Raw genomic sequence first — 23,997 nt, forward strand, 5'->3', positions numbered from 1 at the left:
GGCATTCAGCCTCATTTAACACCAGTGACCATTTGCCTGAACATTCCTTGTTTATTAAATTCCAGTCATCAAAAGTTTCGTGGAGATACTTAGGAGAGTAATCCTTCCAAAAACATTACTGATTACCAAATTTGACCTTAACATGTTGCTTATTAGGTTCATAGGGCCTCCTTTTGAATCACTACGTTCTTGTGATATGCAATACTTATCATGGAAAGTAGCTTTTCAAGTGTCAGTCACTTCCTTAGACATAGTTGGTGAGTTGCAATAGCTCACAGTAGAAGAACCTTTCAAGTACATAGTGTGAGAAGTTAGCCTAGCATGTGATGACCACTAGTTCTAGTGGGCACCTTGCACCAGTCTAATCGACCCTTATTGATGGTGGTTGTAAAGTCAACCTTATAGAAAGCTATCCTAGTGGTAGCATGGACCAGCAGTCATCAGGCTAAGACTTCAGAGAGCGCATTAAGCAAGTTGTTTTACCAATTATGATGCTTTGAGTACCAAATGAAAGGACACCACCCAAGGTATATATCCAATATATATGTATTTGTTCTAAACGCAACCCCTCTGCACTCTTTGAGTTACTTCATTAGCATACGATAAGTTGCACAGTATACGTTTTGCCCTAGGGGCCTCACAAGCCATATACTAAAATAGTGGTATAAGAACCACATGAGAGTTAGAAAGCAGGCCTTGGGCCTGTGGAATCGCTGGGGCTACTGTTAACAACCAAAGGTTAGGAAGCAGGAGGCCCACGGGAGACACGTGCAGTGTCTAAACACAGCTGCGGGTTACCATTGACTTTCTATGGTAAACAAACCAGTTACAATTATAGGATACTTCCGGATGGACTACGATCAAACCCTTTTAGACTTGGACACTAGGAGGGCCAATACCCTCGAGACTACCAGAGTACTCATGTTACCTCACCCACGGAAGCCGGGTGCATTAGGTGTCTTTTGATGTCGGGTTTTGTCGTCTATTTCAATGAAGAGCAGCAAAGAAGTGCTGCAGGTGACCAGAGGAAAAGTGTCCGGGTGGATCCAAGGGTGGATCGAAGATCTGAAGAACCTGGAAACAGAAGGGACAGAGTCTGGGTCACTTGCCAGTGACCAGGATGGAACCAGGAAGGAACCAGGCGATGTCTGGTGATTTCAGGTGGAAAGGTTAAGTTTTTCTCTTCAGCCACGAGGTCCAGGCGGCGTCGCCGACGACCAGGAGCTGGATTCGAACTGTCCCACGAAGGATCTTGTTGACTACGGTTTCTGTATCCGGATTGGACCCAACAAGCCTTGGCAAACACAATCCGCGCAAGACGTTGAGATTGGCTTTGGCGCAGACCAGCAAGGTCTGTGGCACTTCTCCTTTGTAGGGAAGCTGGAGCAAGCCTGGAGTAACCAGGAAAGCAAGTTAGATTCAAAAGTAAGTCTTCAGGGGGCTCACTAGCCAACGGACTAGGAACCGGGAAGACGCGCCAATCTGAAATGCAAGAGCGGGCCCCACAGGACACTCGTGGAGTGTGAAGGCCTGAGCTTTGGTGCAAATGGTGCTCTGGGCTGGGGCTTCTCGTACCCCAATACACAACTGCGAGATACCTCTGGAGTCGATGCAGTTAGCAAAATGCTGGATGTCCAGGAGTTACGGTCCCACGTCTTTTGTGTCCGCCACGGGTCTCAGCTTTGCTGGGAACGTCGAGCAGTGTCAGATGTCTAGAAGTCTGTGTCCTGTGTCACAGATTCTTCGGGATCCGGCGGGATCCTTGAAAATGCAGGCCGGCAAATTTGCTGTTGGTGCCTGTTTGAACAGGGTGGTCACTCCTTGACCACAAGGGAGAGGTCTTCCGCCTTCTAGTCTAAATGGAACGTCGAAGGTCCAGGATTTATGTTTAAAAGTTTCGTCCAGGGTAATCTAAAGTCCTAGGGACACAGCTCCTATACTTATACTAAGTTTAGGGGTTTGACTACCTGCAAGATCCCTCCTATGGGTGGACCTGGGAAGGGGGTGGTTACACCCCTTTCCCTTTGTCCAGTTTAGCGCTAGAGCTGGGGCAGAGTGCCCCAGCAACCGGTTTGAACTGGGAAATGCATGGAGCACCTAGTGTGCCCCAGGCAGCGCCTGGAAAGCATTCACTGAATGCAGCCCTCCCTGCCCCAATACACAAAAGGCTGTCTGGGGAGGTGCCAGCACCTCCTTGGACAGGAAACCTATTGTCCAAGCTCCCCTGCCGGAGTTTCGTCCAGCAGCAGGAGGGCAGACTCGTGTCTGTGGCAGCAGCATCCATTTTGTGATGCTGAGGCTCTGTTTAATTTTAACCGGGTTTACCAGTAACTACAGGTCTTCTCCCTCTAGAAGGGTGGAATGCTACCCCCGCCACCAGGACTGGTGGGGGTGTGGGGGGGAGGTGTAGTATTTCAAAGTGTTTGACACCTCACACAACATGTTTTGATAAAGCCAAACCAAAGTTAGAATTAACCGCAAGGATTATAATGCACTTAAGAGTATATGGTATTGCTATATCATAGAACCGCTATAAGAAGCTGAAGAGGGGCTCAGCTCATGCTAGGGTACCCTCTCACATAAAACCAAGCACTCTACCTTCAGGATTGTCGAGGTCTGCCTTAGGAGTAGCTTATAGGTGTATATGTGTCTATAGGTATATGTAGATATAGTTATACTGTATCTAAGTAAGGGGTGATTACACCACCTTACCCAGGCTGTGTGAACAGACCTGTGGTGTCCGTTTGGAAGGCAAACCAGGGGTGGCACAATACATGCTGCAGCCCCTGGTAGGCCTAGGGTGCACCTATGCCCTAGGTACGTAGGGTGCACTATACAGGGCATCACAAGGGTGATCCAGTAACCAATCTGGTATGTACCTAAAGTACATGGTATCAATTTAGAGAGAGCACAGCTAGGCTGTGGTTCTGATTAGTAGGGCCACATCCGGACTAAAGTCGAAAAACCAGAGAATCGCAGCAAAAAGTGGGGGTAACAATAGGAAGCAGACCCTACTCTCCTACACACAGGGATAGAGTTGTCTTGAGAACTAAGTCCCATTTTCTTCCTAAAGTGTTTTCTCTTTTCATGTGAACCAAACTATTGAGTTGCCATTTTTTTTCCATACACACAGACATTAGTTTAAAGGGTGTTGCACACATTGGATGTTAGGAGAGATTTATTGTTTACAGTAGCGGAACAAAATCCATTCATAAGACAAATACTTCTTTGTTAACATTTGCATAAACTCACTTGGAAAATTCAATTTCTAATTCAGGTCTTGCAAGGTGGATATTTTAGCTATTTCAAGTATGTTATGAACAGCTGATACAAACTGTACATGCTGCGCCAAGAGCACACACTACGAGGAAGAAAACCTACAGTGTCCTTCTTAGGTAACATACCATTAGCAAAAATATTTAAGGCTGCCACTTGGTCAACACCACACACCTTCATTTGACAATACTGTGTAGCTATTCAGCCCGGCTACAGGTTAATTTTTGTCAAACTATTTCAAAACTTTTTCAGACATCCGACTCCTCTAACTCATCTCACTTAAACATGCTAGTTCCCATCAGCTGCTGAGCTCAGAGGCACAGCATCAAGTTTGGCTTCTGTGTTAGGCTCTTGTGCTTTCAAGGCTGGACTCTCCATAAACTTTGCTATACTGCCTCTGAATGTATCTGGAAGAGGCTGGTGCTTCGTATGCCAAGCATCGTCCTTCATAGTGTACTCCCCTCTACTTCTAGACTATCTCCACTCTCATGCCTTGACTTTAAAGTACACTTTTCATAAGCCGCTAAATATAATTGTGTAACACAGCTAGATACATTCATGTTTGTAGTGGTCACAATGTATGCTACTTAAAGGAGACTATTTGATTTATATTTAAGTTTGAGGAGGCTTAAGCTGAAGGAGTTTTCTGTGATGTTTTGAGCCTGTACATTTTTTGTTTCTGGATATCTAGTTGTCTTTTGCAGCTGTTAAAAGAAACCAAGCCAGAAAAGGCATGAAGGTGTTTGGGGCATGTATTGCAAGAGTGTTAATCTTGACTTTGTCTTCTGCAGACTGAGGGGCGTGACGAGGACCAACGCACCATTAATCTGGTTGGAGAGTGCCTTCGTCTGTTCGGAAATACATTTGTGGCTTTGTCTGACCTGCGATGCAACTTATCAGCCAATATTCCCCGCCACCTTCATGTTGTCCGTCCGATGTCTCACTACACTGCTCCCATGGTGCTGCAGCAAGCAGCTATTCCCATACAGGTGAGCTTGTTCGCCTCCATTTACTGTCAGTGGGATGATTTTGGTACAGGGGATTATTAATCTGATCACAAACCATTTGCAAAATGCTTGTATTTTCCCACATTTTGTGATCCAGAGTGGATAGTGTTTTTGGATTTCTTGTATCTAACTCAAAGCTAACAGTGAAGACTGTGTTGAGTGAAAAACATTTTAAAAAGTGAGTTCAAAATTGCCAGAGAAGAAAACAAAACTGAAACCAAATTTATGAAATGTAGGAATGTAGTGAAGTTTTTATGGGTGTTAGGAAGTTAAAAAACCTTAAATTTTGAACTTGGTGTTTTAAGAAGTAATTGAGAGAAGTTGGCAGTTTGGTTTGGTGGCGTTAAAACAATGTGTAATTTTATTGAGGCAGACTATTGTGAATTTAGAGGAAATTAAATTGCGGAAAGGCTAGAATACAGGAGCCCCATGTTCGACCATTAATGTACTACCATAATCTTTACTACCTATTGTGCTCTATACCACATATTGTGCTCTTTTCTGCTACAAAGTTACAACCCTTTCTGGTTTCAAAAGGATGCACATGATTTCATGGCCTGTAATCTGTATGTAATCCCCTTTTGTCAGATCAACACCGTGACCATGACCGGTAATGGAGCCAGAAATTCCCAGCCAGTGCCGGAAGGGCGAGAGTCTCAAGCTTCTCAAGCTGCCGCTGCCCAGACAACAGTTCCTTCTGCTCCTGGAGAGGAGACTTCAGGGATGGGGCCCGAGAGCCAGGGGCAGGCCCCTGCTGGTACTGCGCCAACTCAAACTCAGGCATCTCAGACTGCCCACCCCAGGATGATTCGCATCACCCGTCAGACTGTCGAGCCAGTTGTCATGATGCACATGAACATGCAGGGTGAATCTCTTCAAGTTGCCTCTTTTCTTGCATATATTCTGTATATTTTTGTTTATCAGTTCTGTTTCCTCTGCATCCCCCATGCATGTGGCAGCTATGCCCAAATACTTCCAACGCATACACGGTGACAGACATTGATTGGCAAAGCTAAAAGGTCTAACCTGGCCTTTTTTTGTTTTAAATATGCTGTAGGTTTTAAAAGTGTGTAAGTGATAAATACCAAGTTAAAAGGTGGCATGCATGTTTGCAAAAACAGAAAATTACCAAGTTGATCCATTGGAAAAATATATACAATTAAAGAAATGAAAACCTATATTGACCTACCAGCCCTGCCATTGATGAGGACTTCTTTCTACGTCGATGGGCACCACTCCGTGACAAGAGCCAGTGGCTGCGGTGGATGAACCCACTGCCCTATCCTGTAGGCCTTGGTGGGTGTAGGGAACTTGGCTTTTGTTGCAGTTACCCACACCCACTTTTTGCCCGTTTTTAAGCTACTAGATGCTGATTTGCAGTTCTGACAGTGCACTCAGGCCTGCTAACCAGACCTCGGTGCCAGTGCTTCTTCCCTAAAACAAGGATCTGATAGACTACTAGTTGCAGATTCCATCCTGTAGAATTATCCCCAGGCGTGAGACTGGATCCGGAAACTTTTTTGCCACAGCATACCTGCGCGCCGGCGGTCGGGGTGACACCACGCGACTAGGCCCAGGTGTTTTCTGCGTACATGATGTCCGCAAGGTCACATAAGACCTGCCCCGGTGCGCCTACGTCAGTTTTTTTTCCTTTTCTGCGTGCAACGCGGATCCGGTCCTTACTGCGGACCTGTTTAGAGCCCCTTTTTCTTCCATTTCTTTTTGGTGGAACAGTGTGCGAATGCCTTTGGGCTTCAAAACTTGCACGTTTTGGGGGCTTCTAATGTCGGCGACGGACCCTCACCTCATTTGTATGTGGTGTTTGGGGGAGGATCACGGTACCTGTGCAGCGTGCCAACAGTTGAAGCCGAAGTTACGGCAGGAGCACCGGATTAAACTTCGCTCGGCGCATCTCTCTAGGTCGACATCCTCCCCTCTGTCTGCTTCGGCAGACGGCTTCATATTTTCGTCGTCCTCGCCCTTCTCCGATGTCACGTTGGTGTCGCTCTCCGGTGGGTAAGTGTCGGAGTTTGTCCCCGGGGGCTGGTTTCCGGCTTGCCGGGGGCGTGGACTCTCCGCAGGTGATGCGGCCCTCGTGTCGTCCCAGCCACCCACCTTTTCCCGGTGTTGGGGCATCGAGAGTCCAAATGGAGACCTACACGGCGGCTTTGCAGGCCTCGCTGGCGTCTCCTCCTCCTTCCCCTCCTGGGGCATCGGCGGATCCCACGGCTTGCGCCGGGCCCTCCAGCGCTGCCAGCGGCTCCGGCCCCGAGGCTTGGAAGATGTGGTGCTGTTGGGGTGCAGCTCCTCCGGGGCACCTCAATCAGGCCAGGACGCCTCTGCCTCGCCGCAAACTCAAGCAAGAGTCCCTGTGGTGTCGGGTCGCATCCCTGAGCCCCTCTCGCTCCTTTGACAAGGTGGTCCTGTCTAAGGCTGAGGTGACGCCGCTACGGCGCCGGCAGCAGCTGGACCGTGCTGAGCCACAGGGGTCGATGGACCCTCCTTGTTCCACTCTGGGTCGACGCCAGGTGAGCACCCCTCGTCCCTCTCCGGGTCCCTCTCGTCCCTCCCCACAGGCGGCTGCCTCGTCGTGAGGGAGAGTCGAAGGTTGAATCTTCCCTGGCACCACCATATGGGTTGCCTAGCGATCTCTGCCACATTCTGGGTGGCGGAGGGCTGTGTGTCCCTTCCCAGGCCCGTCTCGTTCCCCCACGCAGGTGGCTGCCTCGGCGTCGTTACGATGGCACCCCGGAGCAGGTTCGGGCCCAGCTCCACTCCAGTCTCTGGTACAGGATGACTTGGGGAAGCCTTGTCCGGTGACCCCGGGTGGCGCCGACGTCCTGCCTCAGGCAGCGAACTCCACGGCTCTGCACAGGGGTCGTACTGCGGATTCGTCTTCGGACGCTCCTTCTCCAGAGGCAGGCTGTATATGGGTGTCGTCCTCCCCGGAGACTGGTCGCCAGGTGGTGTCTTTTTCACCGGCGTCAAAGGGTGGCTCCCTACCCTTCCTGAGGCAGAGGTGTTCGTCGGAAGAGCGGCAGGTCCCTCATTTTTCGGCTCCTGACTTCCAGGTCTGGCCCTTGCCCGTCCCGTTTGGCCTTGGGGACGGCCGCCTTATTTTGCAGCTGTCGCCCACAGAGGAGCTGCTTTCTCCACCGCGAGGCCCTACGGAGGCTGCTGCGGCCTGCACGGCGGGTGCACAGCTGTGGGCATCCTGTGCATGGGTGACTCGGTGGCTCACTTTCCGGCGGACCATCTATTGGAGGTCCTCCACCTGGGCTCTGGTGGAAGGGAAATCATACTTCCCTTTGAAGGTTCGCTCCTTTCTTCCTTGGCGGGGGCTTGGGGGCATCCTGCCTCAGTGGACCTGGTGCGCAGGGATGCTGTGGCAAAAAAAATTCCGGATCCTGTCTCACGCCTGGGGATAATTCTACGTGAAGGAATCTGCAGCTAAAATCATCTCTACCAGATAAATCGTTACTGAAGGTAAGTAACTCGTACTATAGTCTAATCGTGCTACAATTAGCTTAGGACGTTAGCAACTCTGTAAGTCCCTAGTAAATGGATTTCCAGGCACCTTGGACAGAGGTACTAATGCGGGTCCCTAAGGGCTGCAACATATCTTATGCCACCCAAAGAGACCCACATACACATTCCACACACTACCAGTGCAGGCTGCGTGACTTTATGCATGCCATGAGTGAAAACACAACATTACACACTCCTGTGTGCCATGCCAAAATCGCTACATCTAATATATGGAAGTCACCCCTACAGCAGGCCTTTGAGCCCTAAGGCAAGGTGCATTATATTTAATGTGAGGACATAGCCGCATGAGCAGATGTGCCCCTGTGATGTCTAGTTCTATTACTAGATATTGCACATTAGCAGGGAAGCTATCTTAGGGTATGTACTGGGCACTGGTCAAAAAAGGTTCCCCAGCTACGCAATGGCGGCTTCACTGAAACATACGTTGTTTGGTATCAAACACCTCATATTATTAAACCACCCTCTAATGTGCTAGCAGATTGGTTCAGTCCAGCCTGCTGCCACAGAGTAGTTTCTGACCCCCAGGGGTGAGCTCTTTCGCTCTCTAGAGGTCAGGCACAATACCTGCTATCACCCCCCCCCCCTCCCCCCACCCCCCGGAGCCATCAACTGCCAAGACAGGCGGGAATATTCGCTGTGCAGGAGGCTTGTTGCACTGCCAGGCTGGAGACCCCTCTAGGGTGACCAGGTCTGACGTGAATACGACTTTGGGAATTACACCATATTGTGCGTGATGGAATTTGGAATTCTGGTACAAGGTGATGACCACTCCCCACAGGAAGTGTTCATCTAGGGGTTACACTGACCCCAGGGGTAAGTAGCCCATTGACTACTACCCCTCGGTCCCCTTAATGTCCCTAAATTGAGTATGTAGGAGACCCCCTGATACCAAGACTTCAGATTCTGACATATCAAGAGAAAGAGTGGACAGAGTCCTGTCCAGAGAACAGAGGAACAACTGACTTGGTACCAACCCTGCCAGCCTGACTGCTGCCCCCAACAATCATGGAAGAAGCAGACTTGTCCTGCTGCGGTGCCATCTCCACGAAACCCGGAGGGCTGCAAGTGCTTTGCCAATTGCCTGAAGAAAATCACTTGGAGTAGAGGAGCTACTATCCTACAGCTGCAGGCACCAAAGACTCCAGGTCAGAGTTGCTGCTCCCTGGCCAGCCTGACGCAGCAGTTCCCCAGGAAGAGATACCAACGCCGAGGATGACCAGCCTGCACATTGAGGGACTTCAGGGCCAGTGAGACCCCTTGTCCCACTGTCCTGTTTGTCCCTCTTCTGCAAGACTAATACGTGAGTCTGTGACCGCTGCCACCCACCGCCTCAAAGCACCTATGCACCCAGTCCAAGGGAGGTGACAGAATCCCCAAACCCGCAGGAGTGAAGCTCACGCTTGGGTCTGCCCAGACTAGATTTCTAGTCATCGCCTGCAGCTTTTCTGCAGGCCCGCTCAACCGCGAGACACTCCTGCACCAGAATCCAACGCCAAAAGACACCACTGCATCCACACCCCACAGCCAGAGAAGTGGACCAAAGGTGTCCCTTTGTGCCCCAGGATCTCAAGAGTTGAGGCGCCACATGGGTCCCTGGTCTTGTACCCTAGTCCCAGCTTCCAGCCACATTGAAGTAAATGGGACGCCCAATGCCATGACTCACCTCTGCACCCAGGTGCCCAAGACCCTCCTGAGGTGACCTGTTGGTGTTGCCTTGGACCTTGTCCCATACTCCCCTTAAGTCCTGAAGATAAATCCTGCAAGTGGCTGACAAGTGCCTGAATGCAATACATGTTCTGCCTCCGAAGGATAACATTACTGATCCAGAAAATGCACTGTCCATTTTTGAAAACTGTAAAAATTCATAATATAAAAGTACACCCGGATCCGATCAGATCTAAATTGATATAAAACTACTTGCTATTTTAATAAATTGGTGTCCGATTTCCGAGTGCCTCTTTTACTACCTTTGTATATACAATAAAAGCTAACCACTATCGTCTGATATGCCTAACTGCTCACCCACACTACCACAAAAGAGCACTTGGGGTGTCATTTGTGCCTCTGTGATTCTTTTGGGGATTGCCTGGCCTCTTTACACAGTTTACCTTTTTTTGGTTCACTATATAAAGAGCCAGCTTCCTACAGTGGGTGAAAGCAAAATGTGAATGACCGCATACCAGTGGATGAAGAGGCTGACGGGAAAGTATGTATGTGTATGTATTACCCAGTGCCAGTTGCCACTTGGTAGTTATAAATAGGAGCACCTTTCCATAGGAAATGGATGTTCAAGGCATGTGAGGTGTAGATTATTATTATGGAATTTGGTTAAGCGCGCGGCTACCCCCACCGGGGGTGTCCCGGCGCTGTGGACAGAAACGGTAGTGATCAAGGCGGCTAGTAGCAGGAGAACAGGTATGTTTTCAATTTGGACCTGAAAAGGGGTTCTAATTCAGTGAGTCTGAGGCTAAGCGGTAGGGAGTTCCACAGCTTAGCAGTGACCACTGCAAAAGCTCTACCTCCTCATCTAGAGCGATGAAAACGGGGCGGTAGTAGGAGACGGAGGTGGTTGGATCTAAGGGAGCGGACTGATTGGACCTACTTCAGTCTGTCTCTGAGATAACCTGGCCCAAACCCATTGAGTGCTCTGAAGGCCAGGACCAGGGCTTTGAACTGGATGCGATGTGAGATCTGAAGCCAATGCAAGTTCTTTAGGTACAGGGAGATGGAGTGATGATAGGGGACATGACAGATCAGTCTTGCCGCCGCGTTCTGGAAAATCTGTAGTCGGTGACGTAAGTATGCAGGAGCCCCTACATAAAGACTATTGGAATAGTCCAGGTGTGAAGTGATGAGGGCGTGCACGACAGTCCTCATCGAGTCCCTGGACAGATAGGGGGAGATTTTTTTAATCATTTTTAATTTGCCAAAACAGGCAGATGTAACCTTTTGGATTTTGCATGAAAGTTCATTGTCCAAATGAAACCCAATGTTCCGGGCAGAGTTGGCAGGGATGGGGGGTGGGTTCAACTCAGTCGGCCACCATGCGGAAGGCAGCAGAGGGGTTTTCAGATTAAAAAAAATAGCACCTCAGTTTTCTCGTTGTTCAGTTTTAATGTATTAGATGTCATCCATTGAGCAATGTTGGTGAGGCAAGATTTAAAATTATCGAGTCCTTTGTCAGAGTGGTCTCTAAAGGAAAAAATAAGCTGAGTATCATCAGCGTAAGAGACCACTCTGACACCACAGTCCTCAACCACGTTTGCCAATGGCGACATGTAAACATTAAAAAAAGAGGGCTGAGGGCCGACCCCTGGGGGACTCCACAGTCCAGGAGCTTCTTATCTTTCGACAAGTAGGGGCGACACCATACCTGTTGCGTTCTACCTGACAGGAATGATTTTATCCAAGCCAGTGGAGTGCCCTGTATTCCTAGGTCACGCAACCTTTTCAGTAGTATGGAGTGGGTCACGGTGTCGAAAGCCGCGGACAGATCGAGGAGCACCAACATGGCCACCTCATCTGTCCACGCTCTCTCTTATGGTCTCTGATACTTCCAGAAGGGCCGTCTCTGTGCTATATCCGGATCTAAATCCGGATTGAGAGTCATGCAAGAGGGCGTTGGATTGCAGGTAGTCAGCCAATTGCTCCTGTACTACTTTTTCCAGAATTTTGGCAGGTTTAGGGAGGAGAGAGATGGGTCGATAGTTGCTAAGTACCGACGGTTCAGCATCCGCTTTCTTCAGAATGGGGATTAGCATTGCCTGTTTCCATTCCGACGGGAATTGGCCAGAGGAGATGGATGTATTCCAAATGGAAATTAAGGGGGTGGTGATAAGTGGGCCCAGCTGCGTGAATATTTGAGCTGGGACAGGGTCTAGGGGAGAGCCAGATTTACATTTTTGCATTCTGTGTTGGACTGAGTCTCTTACGATAGAATCGAATGCTTCAAATGTGGAGGTGCAGGCCGGTGGACGGGTAGGACTGATGTCGCCTCACCAAAAACCTTTAGATGGAGTAAAAGAGGAGAAAATATCCACTATCTTTTGATGAAAGAAGTGTGATAGGTCATCACAGAGTTCTTGACTCTGAGGAGAGACGGGTAAGTGCTGAAGGCTTTGTAAAGTCTTTCACGATTTGAAAGAGGGTTTTGGCCGTGTTGTCAGCGGAGTTAATCTTGTTGGAGAAGTATTCCTTCATAGTGACTTGTTTTAGCTTGTGAAACCTTTTTAGCGCAGCTCTATATATATTTTTTTCGATAGTCGTAAGTGCGTCGCCATTGGCGCTCGAGTTTTTTGCATTTGCTTTTTTCCATACGGAGCTCCGGGGAAAACCATGGGGCGGAGGGCTTTGCTCTGGCAGAGGAGAGGGGGAGTAAGTGGGCGATCGTATTAATCGCTGTGATAAGAGTGGAATTAAGTTTTTCCACATCTGCGTCTATATCCTTAGTCGGGTGCCACTCCATGTTAGAGAGTACTGCTAACGAAATATCAGGGTTAGAAGAGTCATTGACCCATGTTTCGGTAAGGAACATCCGATCCCATGCGTGGGTAGTGATCGAAAGCCAGATATCGCCTGCATGACGTGGGAGGGAGTGGCAGTTGACTAGACACGCCTTGACCTCACTGGGCAACACACGGTCTGTTGTTTTGTAGCTTTCTTTACTGGGGCAAATGGTAAGTGCTTCTAGAGGGAAGCCGCAGTTTTTGCATACAAAGTGGTCAACAAGTAGCTGAGGGGGGTTGCACTTAGGGCTGCAGCTACCAGTCTGAGGCCTCATGGCCAGCAGTTGAGCCTTGGACCAGCGTGTTTGCCCTAATGTGTGTCCACCGGCAGCCTGCCTGGTGCTGGACGCGGCACAGGCGCAGACGGGCTTGCCTTAGGCGCGCCAGCGGCACGCGTCCGCTGCGCGCGTCCTAAAGTGCATCGCCTTAAATGGCTGGTGTTCTGACCCCAGACTCCGCCCTCCCAGCGTCCAGAGATTGCGATTGGCCGCCCCACCTACCCTCCACAACAATCGGGCAAACCCGTGGTGGACCGGGGTAGGGGGCGGAAGTGGCTGGAAGAAGCTGGAGTATCGAGAGAGAGCCGGGGCTTCAAAGGCACACACAAAAGGTCAACTTTAAAAAGATTCGAGATCGGGCAAAGTTTTAAAACATAACGTGACCTGAGGCTGCTAGCGCGTTTTAAGAATAGCGCGCGTCCGCAGCATTGAGGTACAGAGTTATGCAGGTTAAGTACAAGTGATTAATAATAAACAGGTGAAATTAAAACATGGCATGACCTGAAGCCGCTAGCGCGTTTAAAGACTGCGCACGTCCACCTAGATCACATGCTTTGCATACTCCTGCCATCTAGTGTTGGGTCTGGATGTTTGCACTTTGTTTTTTAGGTCTCGCCTGAGCCAGCGCATGTGTTGCTCTGGCGAGACATTTAGTAGCTGGCTTTTGAAAGTGCTACTTTTGCCGGCCACCAGCTTGCTGTCACACGCACAAGCGTGCGCGACGTGCACAGCTGCCATCTGACTTTCGTGCCGCGCGGCCGTGTCAGTTTCATGGCTGCGCGGGCATTATTTTTTTCACTTTTACCTGTGCGTGCACCACTCACTTTTTTTTTTTCTTTCAGCGCACGCACCTTTCCAGCCTGAGGATGGAAAAAGAGCTGCCATCATGGCCAAGTCAAGTCAAGTCAAGTCAAAGAATTTATATAGCGCACTACATACCCGGAGGGTTTCAAGGCGCTTAGGAAGGGGGAGGAGGATTACTTGTCAAATATCCACGTTTTGAGTTGCTTTCTGAATGCTAGGTGGTTCTGGGTAAGGCGAAGGTTAGCGGGGAGTGAGTTCCATGTTTTAGCAGCCAGGTATGAAAAGGATCTGCCTCCCATGGTGGTCTTGTTGATGCGAGGTACAGTGGCGAGGGCTTGGCTGGAAGAACGTAGTTGGCGGGAGGGGGTGTAGAAGGACAGTCGTGAGTTGAGGCATTCTGGACCGATGTCGTAGAGTGATTTGTGTGCGTGGGTAAGCAGTCGGAAAGTGATCCTCTTATTGACGGGTAGCCAGTGGAGGTCTTTAAGGTGACCAGAGATGTGTTCGTTGCGTGGGATGTCTAATATGAGTCTTGCTGAGGCGTTTTGGATTCGTTGGAGTTTCTTCTGGAGTTTTGCGGTAGTACCCGCGTAGAGGGTGTTTCCGTAGTAGAGTCGGCTCGTGACCAGAGCGTGGGTGACTGTTTTCCTAGTTTCGGTGGGGATCCAGCGAAATGTTTTTCTGAGCATGCGAAGAATGTTGAAGCAGGAGGAGGATACGGCGCTGACTTGTCTGTTCATTGAGAGTGAAGAATCCAGGATGACGCCTAGGTTCCAGGCGTGGTCTGTCGGGATGGGTGCTTTTCCGAGGGCTTCCGGCCACCAGGAGTCGTCCCATGCAGAGGGGGATGTACCTAAGATGAGGACTTCTGTTTTGTCTGAGTTAAGTTTCAGACGGCTTTGTTTCATCCATTCGGCAACTTCTTTCATTCCTTCGTGTAGGTTAGTTTTGGCGGTGCTGGGGTCATTGGTGAGGGAAAGGATCAGTTGAGTGTCATCCGCGTACGAGATGATGTTGAGGTTGTGTTGGCGTGCTATGGCCGCGAGGGGGCTCATGTATACGTTGAAGAGGGTGGGACTGAGTGAGGATCCTTGTGGTACGCCGCAGATGACTTCAGAGGCCTCGGACTTGAATGGTGGAAGGCGGACTCTCTGGGTTCTTCCGGTGAGGAACGAGGTGATCCATTCAAGTGCTTTTCCTTGGATTCCGATGTTATTGAGGCGCTGTAAAAGGGTGCTGTGGCAGACTGTGTCGAATGCTGCAGAGAGGTCGAGGAGGATGAGGGCGACTGTGTCTCCGTTGTCTAGTAGAGTTCGAATGTCGTCTGTTGCTGCGATGAGGGCGGTCTCAGTGCTGTGTTTTGCTCGGAAGCCAGATTGTGAGGGGTCGAGGGATTTGTTGGCTTCGAGGAAGGTGGCGAGCTGGTTGTTGACAGCTTTCTCGATGACTTTGGCCGTGAATGGAAGAAGCGAGATGGGGCGGTAATTTTTGAGTTCGGTGGGGTCCGCTGTGGGTTTTTTCAGAAGGGCGGTGAGTTCAGCGTGTTTCCAGTCTTCCGGGAAGGTGGCGGAGTTGAAGGAGCAGTTGATGACGTCTCGGAGGTGCGGTGCTATGACGGAGTCTGCTTTGTTGAAGATGTGATGAGGACAAGGGTCTGTGGGGGATCCTGAGTGGATGGAATTCATCAAGCGGATGGTGTCCTCAGTGGAGATTGGGTTCCAGTCGTTAAGGGTGTTCACGGGGGGAAGATGATCAGCAAGTGGTTGGGTGGGTTGGTTTTCGGGTTGGTTGTCAAAGCTGTTGTGGCTGTCTGCAATCTTGTTGTGGAAAAATGAGGCTAGGGAGTCGCAGAGGGTTTGAGAGGGGGTGATGTCGTTGGAGTTGCCCGAGGGATTGGAAAATTCCTTGACGATGTTGAAAAGTTCCTTGCTGTTGTGGGCGTTGTTGTCAAGTCGATCCTTGAATGCTGTTTTCTTGGCTTTTCGGATCAGTTGGTGGTGAGTGCGGGTGGCGCTTTTGAAGGCGTCCTTGGTGCTGGTGGTTGGGTCTTTTTTCCAGGCCTTTTCAAGGGAGCGGCAGAGTTTCTTGGACTTCTTGAGATCATCGTTGAACCATGAGGCCTTCTTGCTGCCAGGTTTGTTTTGACGTTTTTTCAGTGGTGCCAAGGTGTCACCGGTGTTGGATAGCCATAGGGTGAGGTTGGCGGCGGCTTCGTTAGCGTTAGAAGAGAGGGCTGGGGTGTTTAGAAGGAGCGATGCGGAGATTTGGTCCGTGGTGATTTTGTTCCAGTTCCTTTGCAGGGTGGGTTGGAGGTGGATGTTGGGTTTTGGTTTGTTGTAGGTGAAGTGAACGCAGCTGTGGTCAGTCCAGAGGAGGTCCGTGGTGTGGCTGAAGGAGACATGGTTGCTGGATGTGAAGATGGGGTCGAGTGTGTGACCTGCGATGTGGGTGGGGGAAGTGACTAGTTGTTTAAGTCCGAGGTTGGCGAGGTTGTCCACGAGGGTGGCGGTGTTGCGGTCGTTGATCTTTTCAAGGTGAAAGTTGAGGTCTCCCAGAAGGATGTAGTCTTTGGAGGGGAGCGCGTGTGGGGTGATGAAGTCCGTGATGTCTTCACTGAATTTTGCGCGGGGTCCTGGTGATCTGTAGAGGAGGGTGCCTCTGAGTGTGGTTTTGGGGTCGATGTGGATCTGGAAGTGAAGGTGTTCGGAGTTGGCGAGGTTGGCGTCAGAGCTGGTTGAGATGCGGATTGATTTCTTATGGACGATAGCGATTCCTCCTCCTGTGTGGCTGGTACGGTCTTTGCGAGTGATCTTATAGTCTTCCGGGATGGCAATGGTGATGTCTGGTGCGGAGGAAGCATTCATCCATGTTTCCGTAAGGAAGGCGATGTCCGGAGAAGTGGTGTCTAGTAGATTCCATAGGTCAATGGCGTGCCTGTGGACTGATCGGGTGTTGAGAAGGATGCATTGTAGGTGGTTGGGGTCGGGAGTCTGTGGTGTGGTCGTAGTGGCGATGTTGTCGGTGCCGCTGAATTTGCAGGTGTAGCAGGAGAAAGGTCCATGGGTTTGTCCAGGGGCGGCTTGGACGCAGTTGGGGGCGGGGTTAAGGGCTAGGATGGTGGCGGCATCGTAGGTAATGCGGGAGGGCTGGGCAGCGCGAGGGGCAGGGGGTCTGGCGCTGGGCGCGGTCCAGGCGCGGACGGGCGTAGACGGGCTTACCTTTGGCGCGCCTTCGGCGTGGCCGAAGCGCGTGGACGCTGCGCGTGGAGGCATTGGCCATAAAAGGAGGGTGGAGGGGGCGGAGCGTGGGAGGGTCAGCAGTGAGGCGGGGTCTAGGTGCAGGGAGGGTCTGGGACGGGCCAAGGGGTCAGAGCAAAATGGCTGCAGGGTAAACAAATGTGCGTAGGTCAATTATCTCGAGCGCTGCAAACCTCGGTGTGCACCGCAGTGAAAGCGCTAGTGGTGAAAGTGAATGCCAAGTAGCGTTATCGAGCGCTGCCCCCAGAGTTACAGATTTCCAAAGTGAGTTGTTTTATTACACGAGCGCTGCACAGGCTTAACAGAACAACACAATGCTAATGATGTAACACAGGCGCGTGGATCACGAGCGCTACACAAGGCTGAGCATATACAGACAATGCTAATGATGTTACACGAGCGCTACACAAGGCTGAGCATATACAGACAATGCTAATGATGTTACACGAGCGCTACACAAGGCAGATAAAAGAAATTAAACAGTGCGGCAGGTTAATTAGCAGTAATGAGAGCGCTGCACAAAGCTGATGCAAGAAATGAACAGTGCGGCGAGTTGATAAGCAGTAGGTCAACAATACCAACAGGAGAGGGAGGTGAGGGGAGCAGCCGTTTCTGCGCAGAGCAGGATGGCTACCTATGGTACCTATGGCCTATGGATCGGATTATGCAAATTGGCTGTCCCTCGGCCTGCTATCCACAATCCACTTATGCCACTCTATACTGTAGCAAAGCGCGTCTTTTATTTAACTTTCGGGCCGTCTTCGCATCTACTCCTTCCACCTCCCCACCACAGTAAGCAAATGCTGTGCCGTGTACTCCCCAGGAACTGCCGTACTGTTCTCCCGCAGTCCCCAGATATTGCAGTTACACGAAGAATCACTTTGAAGTCTGTGCGGTTGTTTTTTTTTTTTTTTAGACACTGCTTGCCTCGAGACCCATTGCTCTGTGTGCGACTGAGCATGCGCATCAGAACTGAACGCAGCATTCTCTGCTCTTCAGTCAGACCGCAGAGTTCCTTCCTGCGGTGTGCTATCACATCAGTCTAGTTTATCACCTGTACCTCCTTTTGCAGGTAGTATGCATGTTTGTACAGCCCTGGCCAGCTCTGTTCACCAGTACGTTATTGCGTGTGCTGTGATCATTGGCCGTGTAATGATAGCACATTGCACAGCCAGGGCAGTGATAAGGTTTCAGAGCTGGAAGTATTCTGCGCTAATATTAGAGAGTCACTGGGGATAGGCAAAGTCACGTCTGTGAAGCAGTATTTACATTTCTTTAAGACCATTGTGGCTGACACTGACTATTTTCTTTGTTCCTTTCACACAATCCAGAGATAAAATCTGCCATCACGCAACTATTTGGGTAGAGCTTAGGACCCCTCAGAGAGCAAAGCCAAAGATTCATATCAAAAGGACCGGACTCTTTCATGAGGACCAATCTATGGCTGGAAAGGGACTAATATCACCCGCAAATCATTAGCATTAGGTTTAAAGTGGGCTAGCTTAATTCAGAATGGCCGGATGATGTGCTCTGTACTGAACAATAAGCATATGTGGAACGTTTAGAGTCCAAAATGTAACCCTGGGCAAAGTGACTCCATTTTATAATCTGAATAAGAGAAGGCTACATTTTTTTACTTGATCTGTTAACGCTATTTGTGTTACAAAAAAAGAACTGGTGTAGACTTTGCAAAAACAAGTAGCTTCTAGATTTGCATTATTCACACACACACACACACACAACAGTAAACCTTTAATGCAAATACTGTACTGATCTGGGCAAGGGACAAATAATTTTTGTCCTGATGTGTCCAACTGCACTGGGCGTTTGGATTGTTAAAGGACTGAAGAGAACCGATTACTGTGTCTGAAATGCATGTTTCTGAGCACGTTTCTTAAATGTTTCTTTTTGTTAATTGTGACTCATGCTTCCTGAACTCGGCAGATAATTACTATGCAAGTACCGGGCTCTGAAGGAGGCACATTGATTAGAGCTGCCCTAAAAGTTTCCAGAGGTGTCAGTAGCAGACCTGCTGGCTAAGACACTCTTGGTTACTCTGCAAGTCTGTTAGATTTTTGCAACATTCCTTCCGCCAGCCTGTAGGTTTGTAAATGCATGAAGACAAGGGGGTAGGTAAGATTCTTCTTGATTCTAATGCTATGGCCGTCTCTACCCCTCCCCCTCCTCCAATGTCCCGCCCTTGGCTTACAAGAGAAACAGGAAGAATGTTATCTTCCCCCTGTCTTCATGTATTTACAAATTAACAGGCTGGCGGAAGAAATGTTGCAAAAATGAATCAGACTCGCTGAGTAACCAAGAGGGTCTCAGCTAGCAGGTCTGCTTCTGACGCCTCTGGAAAGGATTAACAGGACGGGGCTGCTTTCAGCTGCATGATATCTCACAGAACAAGCATTGGCATAGTCAATAGGTCTCGCTTTTGGGACCTTATAAGTGTTTAGTTATGCAGCACAATATACTTTGTGCAACAACGTCAACTGTTGCATGGATAAACACAAGGTCCCAAAAGCGAGACCTATTGGCTATGCCAATGCTTGTTCTTCGAAGAAGTCTATCCAGTCACAAAGTAGATGACTCCTCCTTTCGGTGATGGCGCGCATGTGCATCTACTCCACTATTACATTGTTTTTTCCGCCATCTGATTTGGACGTGAATTGCTGCGCCCCGGTTTTACACTGTTTCTCGGGTTCCCCTCGGTGCGCAGTCCACTTACCCTCTACAGCAGTGGTCTTCAAACTTTATGCCAAGCCCCCCCCTGAGCAAAATGTTTGGGGGTCGGCCCCCCCTCAAACATGTGAAAGGGTAGAGCGAGACAAGGGTAAGATGGCTAAATAAATTGCCAGTACATAGGGATTTCCTCTGGGCAAAAGCCCCATACAGGTCCACTTCCCAAAGCCACATTCAGATCTTCTCTGCAAAGCACCATCCTGATCTATGCTTACAATGCCCTATCCTGACAGCCCTGGAAATTTACATCCAGACCAGTGAGAAACATTAAAAAGTTCTAGAAACTGTTGAACATCTGCAATGGAAGGTCATTAACCTACTGCCCCTTAATGACCCGACCATAACAAAAATTGACTGACTAATGCATTTTATTGCTGTGATGTGGACACTAGCACTAAAATGCTAGTCTAACCACCCATGCATGGTACTTGACAAGGCAACCAGACTCATTCTCCAGAGTTCTCAACAAGACATCCTCAGTGCTTGAAATACAGAAATAAAAGTGCAGATACTCTGTACCAGAGTACCTGGTTGTTACTGAGAAGTGCTGGTACTCTCCAATTAAAAGTATTACGTTTTTCTTGAGAAGTGCAGGTAATCTCCTTCTAAAAATAAAAAAATGCCAGTACCAGACAGTACAGCCCATTTAAAGCACTGGATGTCCTCTAGGAAGCTCACCATGGACCCTCTCTGCAAAACCATACCTCGACCTTCTATGAAAAGCACCACACAGATCCCATCTGTAAATCAGTACTCAGACCCCTCTCTAGAAAGCATAGTTCAGACATCTATTACCAAGCCCCACGCAGAACCCACTTTGTAAGACACCATTCACTACACCTTTTCATAGCACCATCAAACCTGCAAAAAAAAATCCCAATCTAAAACTCCTCTCCAAAGACCCATCCAAAACACTTCTGCAAACTCCCACTGGGGTGCATTTTTTAAAATCACATCCAGTCCCCATCTTCTGACTCCCATCCAGACAGTAGAAAGTTTAAAGTGTGCAATGCTCAGTCTGCCTGATCACCCTTCGGTACTTACGAGTTTCCAAGGCTGCTCCTGCCCTTCCTTACACGAATCTGAGCCACTCGGTAGAAGCCCAACTGCCTTTAAAAATAAGGCCAAAAATGCACAATGACGCAAATCGGTTACAAAATGTTCTATTCAAAACCACTCGTGAGTGCGTTCTGGGGCTTCTGCTTGCCACTGGGGAAGGTGGACTGGCGCCCCCCTTGAGATGACTACGCCCCCCCAGGGGGGCGCGCCCCACACTTTGAAGACCACTGCTCTACAGTATTGTGATTCGATCGTGTTTCCCATTCCTTGGGTATCCTGTAGTTTCAAGAAAAATCTTTTTAGATTGGAAACTTTGTGAAAGGCCATCTGGCCTAGCCACGTCTAGCGCTTTTGGAGTCGATGGAACGGACTCCATTTAAATGTTGTCCTTTGTGCCACGCCAAGTACCCACGCACAGACTCGCACGAAGTGTGAAACTTTACTCTCCCTGGGGCACGAGGAAAAAGACTAACACATTTCCATGTCAGAAGCGGACTCCGACATGGACGAAGACATTCGCAGGGTCAGAGTACCGTGAGTACCGATCCTCCCCTGTCCCAAACTCTACCTCTGCCCAAGAAAAAGGCTCCGGTCCCTCCTCTGCGTTTGGGTCAAGGTTGACACGTTGAACATGTTGAACACGTTTCAAACGCCCTGCCTTCGGGCCCGGCACCAAAACAAACATCAAAGCCTTCCGGCTTGGGATCGAGTCAGCCCCATTCAGGCATTGAGCCGAAACAATCGGCACTGAGACTGAAACATGTTGTGATGACTCCCTTTGGTTCCCAAACCGAAATCATCTTCAGAATCGAACTCTTGACGCCGAAAAAATCAGCTCCAAAAATATTGGCACTGAAAGACAAAACCGCTCCTATTCTATAAAATGAGCATTGTTTCAACATCCCACCTTCAAACCTGGACCCAAAACAAAAAGGACATTTTTTTAGAACCGTGTCAAAACGGGGAAATCTAATATTGGTAGCTAAAAGAGATTAAGTAATGTAGAGGAGAGCGTTTTTTCCCTCCGCAGATAATTAAGAGTTTAGGTAAAAAAAGAAGAGGCCGCCTCAGGCAGCAGGCACCCGAAGGGCTAGGGAAGGCCCAGAGGAAAGTTGGTTGGGTTTTCCAGAGGAGGGCGGGGGGGAGCAGGGGGGGAAGGTTGGTGGGGGGGAAGGGGGGAGGAGGGTACGGGCAAAATATTTGAAAAAGTTCTCAGGAGCTATCTTTTCACCAGGGGAGGAAAGGAATTGTATTGGGCACGTTATGAAAGGGGGTAGTTCGATGGAATTAAAGTGTCTATCATGGAATGTAAACGGTCTCAGAGTCAAGTCAAGGAGAGAGTTAATTTTGAAATATTTAAGAGATCTCCCAGTTCACATTATGATTTTACAGGAGACTCATTTAACTGGGGAAGAAAGCAAGAAATTCCTGGCGTCACAACATTGGCTAAGCCATGTTTTTTATACACCCCAAGTGGCTGTTACAAAAGGCATTGCGTTGTTGGTAAGGCAAGGGGTAGAGTGTACTATTGAGGGAGTGGTGGCGGATGTAAAGGGTAGATGGCTGATTGTTAGATTTAAGATAAAAGCTCAGTTGTATAATTTCATAGGATATTATGGTCCAAACCAAGATGACCTGGGGCCTTTAGATGAACTGGCTAGGGAACTAATAGGTCTCCAGGGAAAAATTATATTAGCTGTTGATTTTAATACGGTACTGGATTACAAGCTAGACAGGTCCTCTAATAGTGCGTTAGTAAATGTGAAGATGTCGAACAGGGTAAAAGACCTGATGGCCCAATTAGGGCTTTGTGCTGTTTGGAGAAAGAGGTCAGGCCAACTATTAGGATATACCTACTATAATAAAAAGTATAGCCACAGGTCCCGGATAGATTACATTTTGATAGATCTCGAGTTAATGGAGAATGTGACTCAGACAACACATGTAGGGTTCATTTATCGGATCATTCGGCGGTAACTGTGGCTTTAAAGATACAAAGCAGTAATGAGGGTTCAGTCTGGAGGTTGGACCGTACAGTTTTATATGACCATGAAGCTTTAGGGAATTTAAGCAAGGAATTGGAAATTTTTCTAGAAAATAATGTGGGATCAGCAAAAATTGATATAGTTTGGGAGACTTGTAAGGCTTTTTTGCGGGGAAGATTAGGGGCATTAGGAGCAGGCAAGAGGAGAGCTTACTTTAACAAGATAGATGTACTGGAGAAAGAAATTCGTCAGCACGAGGCAGATATAGTGAGTTCGGGGGACCCCGAGATAGAGGGAAGGTTGGTTCAGGAATTGAGTGAGCTAAAAGGAGAGCTGATAAGGGTGCTAAACCTTAGAGTTAAGGAAAAATGGGAGGCCAGCCAACTGGCACATTTTGAGTATGGGGAAGGGACAGGCAAACTGTTGGCATGGAAAGCGAGGTAAGATCGAGCTCGAAATCTGATTAAGGAAGTGAAAGTTGGTGACCATTTGGTTACTGATAATAAGGAAATTATGGGAGCTTTTCACAGGTACTTTGAGGAGATATACAGGGAAGATCTTGAACCAGATATTCAGGCAGTGGACAAATGGGTTAAGGTGTTGAAACCAGTAACAGAAGAGTTTCGGGATGGTTTAAATCGTGAAATCTCCCAGGGAGAAGTAGAACTGGTAATTAAGCAAGTAAAGAAAGGGAAAGAGAGTCCGCCTTCCACCATTCAAGTCAGAAGCCACCGAAGTCATTTGCGGCGTCCCGCAAGGATCATCACTCAGCCCCACTCTCTTCAACGTATAAATGAGCCCCCTCGCGACCATCGCACGCCAACACAACCTCAACATCATCTCCTACGCTGATGACACTCAACTGATCCTCTCACTCACCGAAGACCCTAACACCGCCAAAACAAACCTACATGAAGGAATGAAAGAAGTAGCCGAGTGGATGAAACACAGCCGTCTGAAACTGAACTCAGACAAAACAGAAGTCCTTATCTTAGGCACCTCCCCTTCCGCCTGGGATGACTCTTGGTGGCCAGAAGCCCTTGGAAAAGCACCCACCCCGACGGACCACGCACGGAACCTGGGCATCATCCTGGACTCCTCACTCTCGATGAACAGACAAGTCAACGCCGTTTCATCTTCGTGCTTCAACATTCTTCGCATGCTCAAAAAAACATTTCGCTGGATCCCCACCGAAACTAGAAAAACGGTCACCCACGCACTGGTCACGAGCCGCCTGGACTACGGTAACACCCTATACGCCGGAACCACCGCAAAACTTCAGAAAAAACTCCAACGCATCCAGAACGCTTCAGCCAGACTCATACTAGACATCCCGCGTAAAGACCACATTTCTAGTCACCTGAAAAACCTCCACTGGCTCCCCGTCAATAAGAGAATAACATTCCGCCTCTTAACCCACGCACACAAAGCACTTTATGAACTCGGACCCGAATGCCTCAACACACGACTCTCCTTCTACACCCCCTCCCGCCAGCTACGCTCCTCCAACCAAGCCCTTGCTACCGTACCCC

At 49.1% G+C, this 23,997-nt stretch overlaps 1 protein-coding gene across 7 annotated transcripts in view; it reads left to right on the top strand.

Annotated features, from left to right (window-relative positions):
- The window catches only part of BAG6 (BAG cochaperone 6), a 440,475-nt gene that overhangs the window by 215,512 nt on the left and 200,966 nt on the right, over positions 1-23,997 (top strand). For all 7 annotated transcript variants that reach the window (XM_078645986.1, XM_078645987.1, XM_078645989.1 and 4 more), the window contains 2 exons: positions 4,068-4,265; positions 4,872-5,148. In XM_078645986.1, coding sequence (XP_078502112.1) covers positions 4,068-4,265; positions 4,872-5,148 — 475 coding nt within the window. The remainder of the gene's footprint in view (positions 1-4,067; positions 4,266-4,871; positions 5,149-23,997) is intronic.

Source organism: Lissotriton helveticus, chromosome 5_1 (genome assembly GCF_964261635.1).
Source record: "Lissotriton helveticus chromosome 5_1, aLisHel1.1, whole genome shotgun sequence".
NCBI classification, from domain to species: Eukaryota; Metazoa; Chordata; class Amphibia; order Caudata; family Salamandridae; genus Lissotriton; species Lissotriton helveticus.